Below are 14,341 nucleotides of genomic sequence, written 5' to 3' on the forward strand. Positions count from 1 at the left end.
AAATGCCAATTTAAAATGTATTCAAATAGAAAACAGTTATTTTATGTACAGTAATATATTTAACCCCCCCCCCCTATTTTTTACTGATATTTGTAAGCATAACAGACTTCTTTAAAAAAAAAAATATTAAAATCTTTCAGATCCTATATGGTTGTACACTTCATCTGTAGTGCAGTGCAAGATAACTCTCTCAAAAGACCCTCATGCAGAGACAATGGAAAAGAAATGGCCAAATATATTTAGGGATATTAACAAAATAATTATAACTCTCAGTATTTGTGAAGATACAACATGGGATACAAACATGCTTTATGTTTTAATGTTAGAAATGCAATAATGACAGGGTTGTCAAGCCTTGTCATTAACGGTAATGATCCTTTTCATAAGCAGATCAGTTTTATTCAGAATACATGCAATTTTGATCAGAGTTTAGGGTATAAACATTTCATAAACATCTGTGTATGTAAACACCCACTGTACATTGAGTACTAGTCTCAACTATAACTATTCATTTCATCCATTTGGAAAATGAATATGATCTTTAGGCTGGGTGAAGGTTAGTGAGGAGTGAACTACCCACATGAGCGCATTGCATAACACAGATATCATCTTCCGATGGATGATGGCCTATTCCAGGCTCCTTCCTGTTCTCTTATTGGGTCATCCCATCGGGAGCGTTTCGAGGAAAGTGGAAGATTATCTAAAGATGAGAGACCGGTAGAGAAAGAGATGAGCAGTGTCTGGCTGACAGGATGTTATGAGGATATTAACTGATAGTGTCACTCTAAATATGTTGGCAAACTAGGAGCTTGTTATTTTCACTTCCACTCATTTGCATGCAAATCAAAATCATACACATGGCCTTCGTTTTCTGTTACTTTCATATTTATTATTATATAAAAATCCTAGCAAAATTGGTTTAATTTTGGGTTATACAATGTGAGTTGTACCAAAAATTTGGCAAGCTTGTAAACAGTAAGCAGTTGCATAAGTCTGTCTCCTTACCATACAAATTTCACAATAACCAGATCACACAACCATTACCTATATCTTATAAGACATATCTTTAATCTTTTTTTCTTTCCATTTCTTTCCATTTAGATTCAATATTGCATTAGCATGCTGAGTATATCCTGGAAAGAGGAGCTTCTTGTCACAAGTGCAAGATATTCATAAAGTAGCATTCTGGACTAGCCCCATAAGGCAAAGTGAAAGACAACATATTCCCAGAATACATTTCACAGGGGTCAGCATGCCAATTTTAGCTTTGCAGCTAACTGCAGGTCTGGAATTCTGCACGACATCAAGTCAGGGCTCATGTTATGACCGAGTGAGAGCAAGAGAGGGACACTTTATGGCAGTAAAACAGAGGTACATTACGTTCCCCCTCCCTAAAATAAGTGCATGTCTGAGAGTGGTGAAAAGCTCAGTGTACACACTGCATATGGCTTCTGTAAACCCCGGTTTCCTTCATAAATACCTTGGGATTACTGTGTCTCCCCCAAAGGTCTATTTAACTATTGTCGCTAAAGTGGCACCCAATTATGGGACTCCCTTGTTTCATCTAGGGTAACCACAATGGGTGGCCATTGCTACTGACAACCCATGATGTCATATGATTAATGGGGAGTCATGCTGATAAGCTCCTGAGTATCACATTGGAGCCCTTCTGAGTATCACAAGCAGCTTCGCACCATCCAAGGACACGAGAAGTGTCACGAGCAAAGCAGTATTTTATGTGACACTCAAAGATAGTCTGTAAAACAAGTGCACTTTTGACCACAGACACAAAAAGAGACTTAGTTTTGCAATATTTTAAATAAAAATAAGAAAACCTTCCTTTGTTTAACATGTGCTGCTTGTAGAATCTGCAGATCTAATGTTGCATGATGGAACTATGAGTGGTTTAGTGCATCTTACATTGTGTTGCCTAAATACAAAATCTAAAGGTAACATTTATAATAAAACAATAATAACAGAGGTCCTAAAATATAACCCTGTGGAATATCATAAGGACTGCATTTAGTCCTTTTACAACAGTAATCAATCAATGTTGATAATGAAAATCCTCAGTTATTTTTTTTTTTTTTAAAGATTAATTAGATCTACATAAAAACTTTTCCTAGGGGCCACGTCAACTGCTTTTCAACTGCTATTTAAAAAGTTTGCAGAGGCTCAGTGTTTTAAAGGACACTTTTGAGTTGCTGCACTTCAAAAGTCTCTTTCCAGTGACTCTTTCATTTTCTTAAAGCAAAAAATGTCCTTCCTGTTCCTCATTAAAAAATAAATAAAAATAAAATAAAATAAATAAATAAATAAAACACACACACCAAAGAGGAAAAACAAAGAAAACCAACCAAAGGCTTGATCTTCCAGATTTTAATCCCTCATATATAAACATCATAACAAATTTTTGCTCACTTAACAAAAAAAAAACATAGAAAAAGAAAACACACACACACACACACACACACACACACACACACACACCAAAGAGAAAAAAAAAACTAAGAAAACCAGCCAAAGGCTTGATTTGACTGCTCAGATTTAAATCGCTCATATATAAACATCACAACAAAATGTTATTCATAAAAAAAAGAAAAAAAGAAAAAAAAAGAAAGCAAAAACAAAACAAACAACCTAAGTCACAAAGTAATGTCAATAATACCAACAAAGCAAAATGTTCAATGTCAGCACTTGGATATAAATCAGCTTCTGGTGGTGGAGAAACTGAATAAATTAAGAGTTAAGTGTTAAGAGTCTATGCAGGTCCTTGCTCACTGTTGTTGAGTTGTGCATATTCCACAGCTGCCTGCTGAGAAACACACAAAAAAACTTCACATACTAGCTTGCAGAGTTGTGTTATAAGCAAAATGTTTAATTTTATTTAACTGACTGTCTAAATTAATACAGAAATAAAACTTTGGGCAATATATGATGCTTTAGTTTTTTTCCCCCTAATTTGTAGGGAAATTAGGGGAAAATAATACTTCATAATAAGCCTTCATAATACTGACCAAATCAGATAACAGTGTTCAGAAATTTCTTCTGTGCCATCCATTTCTTCCACTAGAGGGCCACCCTGTTCCAAAACTATTTATACATACCTACATGTGGACTTGTGTTTGTGTGTCAGCATTGTGTGTCACTTACGCCATCAGCCTGTTCCAAAACTCCTACAAAAGACAAAACAAATGAACCACTGTCATAAAAGAGCTGCAGTGGAATATGGATGAATATTTAATAGCTTCAGCTCAACTTCCTGAACCAACTCCAATCAACTCCCAAGGAAGAGGAGTGCGGTGCCCGCCTTAGGCTTATCGTGTTAGTGCCATGCTAATGGGCCTGTGTAAGTAATCCGTTTCCCTCCAGATGCAGCTATTGTTTGGCTATATGTGGGCATGCCAAAATCCATTTCAGCATGACCTCTGCTACAGTATGTTTCAGCATTGTTTCACATGCATACCGCAGTGATTAGCAAGAGGTCTTGCTTTAAATCAACTAGGGAAAAGGGACTGTGGATTGTTTACTTGTGCTGAGGAAACAATAGCCGAGTTTCTGTGTCAGTTGGGCAGACGAACACGAGAGAGCAGGGCCCGTTGTGAAAACAGGAAGCTATTTCCACCAGTGCAGGAAACAGCCACCTGGTGTGCATGCATCAAGCATTATGGAAACACCACACGTTCATTAACAATGTCAGTTTGGACACGTTTACTGCCAGTTATGCTCATGCTCGAAGGCGAGGGTTGCGTGATTCAAAGATCTGAGCTCACCTGGTGTGGACACCTGGACCTCTGTGTGTTGGACACTGTAATGGTGCTCTATGCTTTTCGTCACAGGAACTTCTAAATATGAACCCATCAGCATTAAAACTCTAACCAGCAATCTTTTGTAATTCTTTTTTTTTAAGAATTGTTACCAATATAGAAAATGTAATCACAGTTCTTACACAGCATTTCACAATGATCAAATATAATACATATTCAATATCCAGCTATAACTGATCAATATTTCACAATGATGCCATTGGAGGGATTCTTTGACTGTTGAAGAGCTTTGAAATTCTTGCAACTCACCTCTGCAGAGACCCACTTCCTGTGGCTGAACCAGCTTAGAGTCTTCATCGGGAGGATCGTCAGAATCTAATGAAATATCAAGCAGAGGGTGTCATGAGAGGATCTCACAGCTCTCTGGCATAATCCTGATTCAAATCTGTACCTGAGCCGGATGCATTTCCACTCCAGACGTTCCTGCCCATCACACCGGGAGTTCCTGTTAGGCCGAAACAAACAAGTTCAACATTTAGAATACCATTGAGTCATTTCCATAACCCTGAGGTGTCCAATTCAATGTGCCATAAAATTCAGCTCTAGCCTGCACAAGATATGCTCACTGGACATTCTAGCAGTCTTAAAGACCTTGATTCGCTAGTTCAGATCAAATTCATGAAATCATCACTATACCCAATTTGTACTGAATCAGAAACTTTCATCTGTCAATCAATGGACTAAGCTTGACATTAGTCTTATTAAAGATCAAACTTCTTCTTCTTCTTTTTTTTTAGGATTTATTGAACACACAACAGTTTAAACAATAGCCAAATGCACTGTATTTATATTCACATTACAAGGATATATGTTACCATTGAGAACAGTGTTATCTTCAATGTCGAGAGTAAGGCTTATTCTCATCGGGTCACCTGATTTGGGCCTTGAAGGTTTTCTGAGAAAGAAAGCATTTTCAAACAAATTGGACTGATGATATAAGGCATAACAAATGATGTAGATGTTATACAGAAACTAAGAGGCGTCTTACACTGATAACTCAGTTTCTTGCTTTCGTCTGCGTGGGTGGGACACTCTCTTAAAAAAGAATGTCAGGACTATGACGATAGCCACCAAAAGCAAGATACAGAGCAATCCAATAACAGCCTGCTTCCACAGCGCTAAACTGACTATAAAAAACACACACACAAATCAGCAGAAGGGACACTTGAACATCTTTAAAAACTTATTCTGTAGACATTTTCACTTTTAGGCCAGAAGCATACTCCACACAATTAAAAGTTCTCTGCATTGTCACAAGGTGAGCTATTAGAGTAGCATTCGTTTACACAGTTTTCACTGTCACTTACTCTTTCAGGTCAACTAACTATCTGTGTACTTGAGTAGAGTAAGCATTGCAGTTCAAAAAATCCTGTCTAAGCTCTACTATGACTTTCGAATGATCAGATGGCGAACTGATGTTTGTATAAAAATTACCTACCATCAATTTTGGCTGGATCACTTTCTTTGGTTTCCGAGGCGTAATTAGATGCCTCACAGTAGTAGTTGCCTCTCTGCTCTCGTTTGATGGCTTTGATGACGTGTCTTCCTTCGGAGGATCTGACCTCTTTGATGGAAGGACGGAGTATAACTCTGTTATGATACCAGGTGAAGGTGATGGGGTAAGTGCCCTGTTGTACACGGCAGATGAGGGTAAGGTCTGACCCCTCTGAGATTGTATCCTCCTTTGTCTCCAGGACAGGCCTGGAAACTGGTACTGATAGACAGAAAAATTTAGCTTATGAGTGTTCTGAAGTTCTCTTTCAGTGAAAATCATGAGCTCTTTAGCAAAATCCGATTCACAATTTGACATATTCAAACATGTGTTTTAATGCAACGCTTGCGAGAACCAACGGTGTATGGAGTCAATGTCATGCCATGTTTAACTGATTGTGAACCGGAATGAGATTCCAGGGACATTAGCATTGAATAATAACAGCTTTTGTAGACTGTTTTATGACTTAGAAGACTCGGGGCCAGTTTTACTAAACAGGGAAAATTAGCGCAAATTAGCATAGTCACAATTAAAGAATAAATAAACAAAGAAGCCAGTACGTTGAAAAGAACCGGAGGCAAAAAAAAAAAAAAAAAAAAATTGATAGAGCTGGTATTGCATGAATCCTAGTTGAGGGATCCAAGTCATCTTTTTTTTTTTTTTTTTTTTTTTTCTGAAGCAATTAAAAAATATTATGACTTGGTAAATTATATTTTAGATAATGTTTTTTTCTAGCATTACAAATAAATTAATGCATGTGGAAAACCATTCTGGCTTCTACCACATGCTCTATGTTATCTTCAGTGCCTTCTCTTAACAACAATAATCAGAGCCATGCAAAATAGTTTAACACATACTTTTTTCGGGTATCTGAAAAGATAACTCCTACAAATAAACATTCAATAAACTCAGGCGTAAACCTAAATAATGGTGTCCATGCTTTTTCAGTGCTTATTCCTCACTGCGCATCCGTAGTAAAACCTGACAGCACAATATAACACCAAAATACGGTTTGCGCTGGTGCAAGCCGTTAGTAAAACTTGCCCATGAAGTATAGTTTTGGACTGCTTTTGTGTGTTTACAGTCTTCATTGGAAATAACATTAATAAATAAATATAGTGTTTTTTTTTTTTTTTTTTTTTGTGAACCGTTTAAAAACTTTACAAGCTTGTGTTTTCCCAATAGTCAGATTTCACATACATTCATGTTTTATTTACTGTTTTTTTTTCCCACTGATATTGAGTAATTCATTATTTATGATGGTTCTCCAAAAGAGACTTGATAAAGTTGTTAAAAGCAAAAAATAAAATAAAAAAATAAAATGTGAATGTTATTTCCAATTTCCTATAGTATAAAACAAAGGATAATCAAATAAGTAAAGCTTGATTTTACCATGGATGAATGGTTACGTAAGAAAGATGAAAAACTGTGACCAGAAAAACTGTAACATATGCTTTTATAAACCATTCTGCTCTTTCAACGTGGCTTGTGTTTCACTGGACACTGGAGAAGTTTGCAATGTCAGAAAAGCTGTACATATGGTGCTAGTTGTGTTAGTTTACAAATCATGCATTGTGGTAAAAGTGTTTGGCCGTAATAATGTTTTCCAAGGTACTGCATGAAAAAATTCTTTACTAATCAAAATTTGTATCTGTAAATATAATTTGTGTGAAAAGGAATACAAATTAGCTACTAGTTTTCATTTTTGCTGGAAGCTGCAAGGAATTGTATGTACATTTTTTTTTTTTAGTTTTACAAAAATTTAACTAGAGGCATGTTTATCTAATGTTTCCAAATGTTTCAGTGTTAAGTATCAGCATGTGGTCTTCTTACCTATGACGGGTGATGCAAGGGGTTCACTGGTCCTACTGAACGATGACCCACGGTTATAAGCCCGACATGTGAAGGTGTTGATGTCTTCTGGAAAACTGATGGAGGTTACGTTAAAGATCGCCCTGTCGGCTGCTGTAACCACTGTCCTGTGAGCCACTGGAACGTGGGTCTTCAATAAGGTGTAGTTTATTGGAAGCGTTCCACTTTCAGCCTCACATGAAACTCTGAACGGCTTACCAACAATCACCTCATCAACAGCACAAATGACCGGGGCAGAAACAGGCACTGGAAAAGAGGGGAGGAAGATGAGAAGCGTGTTAAAAGCATGCACTTAAGAAACCACACCAACTGAAATCAAAGTATTTGCAGCATTTCGCATGCTGTCGACTCAACATTCTTAAAAATAAAGGTCCTTTATTTTCAGATGAGGTTCCATGAAGAACATCCATGGAATCTTTCCATTCTAAAAAGGTCTTTATACTGGAAAAAGGTTCTTTAGTTAATTCAAAAGAAGAACTGTTCACTGAATAATTCTTTGGGGAACCCAGCATGATTATATTATTGCATCAGCACACAAATCCCCTTATGGAACTATTATCTTTTAAGAGTGTAGTATACTGGCACCCTCGGGATGGACTATATCGCTAGTGTATCAAACACCTTATGTTATTAATGTGCTATAACAAGTTGTAACATAGCAATAACAAAAAAACTTACAATTTTATGTTATAGGAGTCAAAAAGACAATATGGATAACTTGCATATCGCATAATGACAGAGCTTTGACAAAAGCATAAACTTATCACCTTTAGCTTTTACATCATGTGGTGAGCTGGTCTTGTTAACTTCTTTAGCCATTGCCATGCAGTAGTATTTCCCATTGGTGGCGGGGCTCGCAGTGTCTTCGTATTCTGCATCTTCTTTAATGCGTCCACCATCTTTCAGCAAAACATACTTTATGTCTGCTTTTCCGATCTTCACAGAGGAGGTTACATTACTGCTGCAGGTCAGATTGAAGCGATCGCCTTCGAAAACCTCCTCTGGGCTCATTCTCAAAATCGGCTTAGAGAACAGTTCTGAAAATTGAAGATGGAGCCGTAAAAATTTTTTTTTATAAAACTTTTGTTGCTTGAAAATATATTAGGATTGCCAAACAATTAATCACGATTAATCACATCCGAAATAAAAGTTCTTGTTTACATAATATATATATATATATATATATATATATATATATATATATATATATATATATATATGTCTCTGTGTGTGCTGTGTATATTTATTATGCATATATAAATACACACACGTGCATGCATATATTTTAGAAAAATATGTTATACATTATTATTATGTTATTATATATATTACACATTTTTTTTCTGATAAAATCTTGGTGGTTAGTTACCTGCGACATGTAGCATATAGACTGCCTTCTTTTGCACGCTGCCTTTCTCTGCTTTACACACATAGTCCCCTGAGTCCTCAGCTCTTACTACAAGGCTCTTTGTGAAGGTTGTATGAGATTTGTGAAGAATGGTGATGTTTTTAGTGAGGTACAACTCAAGATCTGAGGGATATTTCACCATGCATGTGATCTGCACCCTGTCACCCTCAACAACATTCCCTTTGGGTGAGATGCTTATCTGTGGGGTGATCGCATCAAGGTCTGTAAAAAAAAGAGAGTTTAATCTCACTCTTAAAGCAAAATATTATTAGCTGTGCATATACAGTATATGCTTTATAAAGATACAACAAAATGGCTTGATTAGCAGTTTTTTCTCCATGTGTTGTTATATTTCTTGACACATCATATGGGGGGGGGGGGCATTCTCTCTCTAGGGAACATTTTGTTGGACAGAAATGTGAATAAATCTGTGAGAGAAAGATGAATCATCAAAAGTTTTGATCTTAATGGGAAGATTCCATTGACAAAGTTTTTTTTTTTTTTTTAGTTTTTTTTTTGCCCAAAGTGAACACAAATGTCGCTCTTTAAATTTTATTAGCAGGTTTCAAGTAATCAGTATTCTGTTACCTCGTACAATGACTTTCACCATGTTGCTTTTGTTGGAGAAACCAGCATTAGAGTGCATTATAACTATATAGGCACAACGCAGGTAGATTTCTGTGACCTTCTGCGTGGTCAGAATGGACTTTACAGAGTTGCTGTTACTTTTGACTCTCTTGACTTCCAGATCATTCTCGTAGAAGTAGAAGACCAGACTGCCTATTTCCTCTGATGCACTGCATGTGGCAATAATGTCTTCCCCCTCAGACACAATGTCAGACTTCACCTTCAGCGTAGGGATCTGAAGACCTGCATGGATTGAAACCACTGAATTTAATCAGACACATCAACTATACAATTTAGCAATGATGAAAACCATTGGCGACATCTGATATATATATATATATATATATATATATATATATATATATATATATATATATATATATTTTTTTTTTAAATAAAATAATAATGTGATGACCGCAAACAGAAAGCAAAAGAACTCTCTAGAATCATCAGCAAATCTTGAAATGGCTCTGTGCAAATTCATAGTCAAATAACATCATTAAAAAGTGGATCTGATGAGGATGTTGTCATCAAACATAATACTGATTTGAAAGAGAATATGTTTAAATGAAAACATTTTAAGATTAGCATATAAAAAGGTTCGGATGTAATCGTTGTTTAAATACCAATACAGTTTTATGCTATTCCGGAAATTTAGAGATCCATCTGTGTCGGACATAATTCTGAATATGTAATAACGATTGGCAAAACGTTCATGCATTCAAGGGTTAAAAGGCCTAAAAATATTTTGTTTAAACACACTGTTCTACACAGGAGCAAAAGCTCTACTTAAAATATAGTGGATGACAACTGTTGCTAGAGTATAGTTGGTCAGTAATGCCTTTAAAGGGATAGTTCACCCACAAATGAAAATTTGCTGCTCATTTGCTCACCCTCAGGCCATCTAGGTCACAGGTTACTTTGTTTTTATTTTTATTTTATTTTTTGCTGAAAACATGGTCTTTGGTGATTCATAAAATGCAAGTCAATGGCTACTGTATAAAAATACAAAAAAGCATACAGAGACAAGACAAACCGAATAATAATTGCTCCTGTCAACATATTAAGGTCTTATGAAGCGAAACGATCAGTCTGTGCAAGAAAATGAACATTGTTTACAAAATTAATAAACCTACCAGTAATCCACAGCCTCAGGAAATTGAGAAATCTGATTTTTTTCCCATGAACTGGTTCTTTCAGGCCGTTTGTTTTGCCAGTTTTTTTACATTATCACGCAATTATGTTATATATACGCAATTACATTATTAAATCAGCCATATAAAGTGAATAAACTTGTCTTATAAACCATGATAAACAATAAAAACCTAGCACAGACCAATCGTTTTGCTTCACAAGACCTCAATTATATCATCAGGACCATGGGTATTAATTTTGTGTTGCCTGTTAATTTCTTTTTTTATTATTAGTTTGGACTCAAAGTGATGTTAGCCACCGATTTGAATTTAATGAATCAACACTTTTCCAATTAAAAATCCTTACTATTCTTCTGAAGTAAAAAGGTTGCCTACATTTTAGATGGCCTGAGGGGGAGTAAATGAACAGCAAGTTTAAATATTTGAGTGAACTATCCCTTTAAGACGGGACTTAGCAAGGGGTCATTTACTGTATGTTACTAACCTGTGACGCTTAATGACAGGTCGTTGCTCATTTTGTGCTTGTCGTAGATGTGGACACTGCACTTGTAGTGACCAGAGTTGGACACCCTGACAGAAGATAAGCTGTGCTCCATCACTGAGGCGCTGATATTTTCGGCGTACACCACCTGATCGTCCTGCAGGAGTCTGAAGGAGTATGTCAGCGACTGGGAGAGGCTCTGACTGACACTGGCCTCACAACGAAAGATCACCTCAGTGCCACTCTCCACATTACTAGCAGGAAGCACTGTCAGCATCACCTGATCAATGGTCACCGCTGCTCAGAAACACCCAGGAATTACAAACACACACATGAAAGAAAACACAGCTGGGTCATATTCGGGTCATATTCAAGAAAGTAATTACATTAATATCTGTGGAGCACCATTGTGGTTTGGAAAGGTCCTTTATTAAGAAACAAAGGTGTCATATTATATATATGTTATTGTAAAATGATTTTACACATTTAATCAGAAGTTTCATCATCTGAGGTGTTAGACAATAGTTGGCTCCTTCAATATAATCAGAACAACTTTTAAAACTTTCTGTTTGGAAATATTACATTTCAAATATATGTATTTATATAGAAAAGTTGGCTTGCTTCAGTTCACAAAAAACCCGTTAGATATCACTTCTAAAGAGTGATGATCTCTCTGTCTTCACTCTGAGCAGAACAGACAGTTCTTTTCCTGAAGTCTTAAAGGAGGCCAAAAGTGTGGAATGCAGCCGTTTAGAGCAGAAAGAAGGGGAAGGAAGGAAATCACATAAACAAACACTAAACATTACTCCCTCAGGGGTGTAGAGCCTGTGATTTCTGCCCTAAGTCTCTCAACCTGGCCAACAAACACATAACCTCACTTCAGTAAACACCACTCAAATCTAGAAAAACAAGGAGAATCCGAATCCAAACTCAATGGAGATGGGTTGATTCGAAAGTTGTAGTGTTTGAGGCTTGGAATCCGCATCACTGCTCATGTTTGAGCCTCCAATTAAACGCAGACTAAACATCTTGCTATTGCACGAAGCGCAAACTTCCTGTGAGCGGCTAAACAGTGCGTGACGAAGTATCTTTGAAGGATCAAAGCATCCATGTGAATCTTCTCTGACTAAAAATACATCCAAAAAGTCTCAGAAAAGCACAGAACTGTCAAAATATTTCACCGCTCCCATTTCCCAGCTACATAAATCAAGCGGTCAGGTTAGTCTGAGGTAAAAATAACCCGACAGAAGCCGGTGACCTGAAACTGTCACGACCAGAGTGTTTTCTTTCCCATGCAAATACAGAGTACAAACAGAACCTGGACACTGAATCGAGGACTTACCTGCATGTATGTCGGCCGCTTGCCCTGCAGATGAGAGCAAAAAGGAGAAAGAGGTGAGACGGATTAATTAAAAGAGGAGGAGATGGTGTCAATCATCAGTGAGAGGTGTCCTTACACAGTGCGCTCAGGCCGAGCCAGAGAAGACACACGCTCATCCTCACAGGTGAGTGTTCATGAACGTAAAGGACGCACACGCGGGCGCTGGAGGATGAAGAAAAGGGCAGAATGCTTGCATTTAACAGATGGAACCGCCTTTCTTTGTTTAACGTGGATCAGGAAACGTGTTTCTTCCTCAGGATGTGTGCATTGTGGGTGTAAATGAATGTTGAGTTCGTCCAGACCCTTGGAAAAACCGCCTTTCTGTTCATGGCGGGCCTCAAAGGCCTTATGATTTAGTGCTGTGCCGAAGACATCACAGCCATATTTAGAAGATCGAAAAGATGCTTTTTGAGGCACATGAGCAGTGTGGAGTCAATGCAGCACAAACACAAGTACCACTGAAGCACCCTGTTTTTAACACATTTTTATTTTAAGGGATTTTGTTTAGTTGAGATTCAGTCGAAACTGAAAAATGATTTCAGTTTTTAGTTTTAGTTAACAAAAACTGCACTGCTTTTAAATTAGCTTTCATTTTTATGTTTTCATTTTCTATTTAACTTCAGTTTTAGTAATTTTGATACTTTTGTCATGTGCTTTTGTCATTATAATTATACAATTTAATGTTTATGTATTTATCTTAAATTATTTGTGGAAATTGTATTACTTCATCTTATCTTATTTCAATCAGCAAGACATTGGATATTTAAATTCAATATCAGCTTAACTTCAATTAACAGTAGCTTTACTTTGAATTGTTTTCACAGTAACAACACTGTTTTTCGAGGTGTGAAACATGGTATTACTATGTTTCTTGGCATTTTCCATTTTTGACTATGCTATATATACATTGTTTTGTTTTGCGCCATAGTCACACCTTGCATTTTTAGACATGGATCAAGATATTACTATGTTTGTTTTTAGGGATGTATTGTACCATGGCAGTACTTTTCCAAAAATACATAGTATTATGTATATTAATACCATATATTTTTATTTTGACATGTATCATGGTATTACCATGTTTTTGAACATGATTATACTATGCATTTCATGTATTTGATGGACAAAGTAAATGCCATGATACATGAGAATGTTGATCTTTTACTATGTTGTCAAAGCACCATGCTATCACCATCTGATACAATCACATTACCATAATATTACCACACTTCTTTATTCTTAAGGGAATTAAGGGTTAAAAACATTAAGACTTACAAATCAAACCCAAAAGTATCATTCAACACAAAAGGCCACAAAAAAGCCTGTGCAAAAGTGACCTTGACACAATGAGGCATGCTGGGTACATGACAGGAAGTTTATGTTTAAAGAGAATGAGTTGAAAACACATGTCAATATGTGCCTCTGGCTGGCGGGCTTCTGAAAGGAGATTGCAGTATACAAGTACAACCACTAGCTGTCGCTCTAGGTTTACAGAGAGGATGTTGACTACAGGGAATCTGTCTATGGTCTTCAGAGAAGTAGATATTAAATCAGTAAAATGCTTCATCTCTTCATTATCAAAGACCAGAAACGAGCAATTAGATCTTTCTGTCCCTAAACTCCTGTCAAAACAAGTTGTGATAATCTGGATGAGAGAATTATTCGAAGCTGTCAAACTCACTGCATTTATGTGACGCTTTGAGCCTCTTTTCATGGCAGTTCCTCTTCTCGCTCGCCTGAGGGAACTCTTGAATTAACAGTGCTAAATGATTCATGGTGTATGTTTGAGCTCTAATTGGGCGTCTGCCTCAAGCACACCAGCACGACCAGTTTGTTCTCTGCAGTGAATTACCTCAGGTTTAGCACACCACGTCAAACACAGGATGTCCTGCTGTCCACAGCGCCAACATAAAAATAGATGAAATGATCACCGCTGAAGAATCAGTGACTCTACTGTTTTCCTGCCGGTAAATCTCTGCTGTTCTGCAGCATGTTGAAATGCACTCACCCCAGATGTGCTTGTTATCCGGTGACACAATACAATGACTTTTAGCAGTTTTCAGCAGGATTGTGGCCAAGTTTTAGAATCACAAGGTTCT

At 36.9% G+C, this 14,341-nt stretch overlaps 1 protein-coding gene across 4 annotated transcripts; it reads right to left on the reverse strand.

Moving 5' to 3' along the window:
- Positions 1–2,368: 2,368 nt before the first annotated feature.
- Positions 2,369–12,443, reverse strand: pecam1a (platelet and endothelial cell adhesion molecule 1a). 4 transcript variants are annotated; one of them, XM_052552087.1, is made up of 15 exons: positions 12,319–12,443; positions 12,204–12,227; positions 10,865–11,158; positions 9,188–9,469; positions 8,561–8,821; positions 7,959–8,228; positions 7,153–7,437; positions 5,266–5,541; positions 4,816–4,954; positions 4,643–4,722; positions 4,219–4,272; positions 4,077–4,142; positions 3,774–3,842; positions 3,154–3,176; positions 2,369–2,812 (listed from the first exon to the last, which is right to left on the reverse strand). In XM_052552087.1, exons 1-15 carry the CDS (start codon positions 12,356–12,358, stop codon positions 2,762–2,764), a joined length of 2,214 nt encoding a protein of 737 aa, XP_052408047.1. In that variant the 5' UTR covers positions 12,359–12,443; the 3' UTR covers positions 2,369–2,761. The 4 variants fall into 4 exon arrangements, with proteins under 4 accessions (XP_052408047.1, XP_052408046.1, XP_052408045.1 ...); XM_052552086.1 differs by having other exon boundaries at positions 2,369–2,815; XM_052552085.1 differs by having other exon boundaries at positions 3,774–3,845.
- Between the last annotated feature and the right edge of the window lie 1,898 nt (positions 12,444–14,341).

The sequence above is a fragment of the Carassius gibelio genome, chromosome B3 (genome assembly GCF_023724105.1).
Source record: "Carassius gibelio isolate Cgi1373 ecotype wild population from Czech Republic chromosome B3, carGib1.2-hapl.c, whole genome shotgun sequence".
NCBI classification, from domain to species: Eukaryota; Metazoa; Chordata; class Actinopteri; order Cypriniformes; family Cyprinidae; genus Carassius; species Carassius gibelio.

Coding starts and splice junctions, on each gene's coding strand:
- pecam1a (XM_052552084.1), bottom strand. CDS start 12,358: ATGAGCGTGTGTCTTCTCTGGCTCGGCCTGAGCGCACTGT. Junction 12,228..12,318: donor GCTCGGCCTGAGCGCACTGT/GTAAGGACACCT, acceptor TCTCATCTGCAG/GGCAAGCGGCCGACATACAT. Junction 4,273..4,642: donor AGATAACACTGTTCTCAATG/GTAACATATATC, acceptor TCGGCCTAACAG/GAACTCCCGGTGTGATGGGC.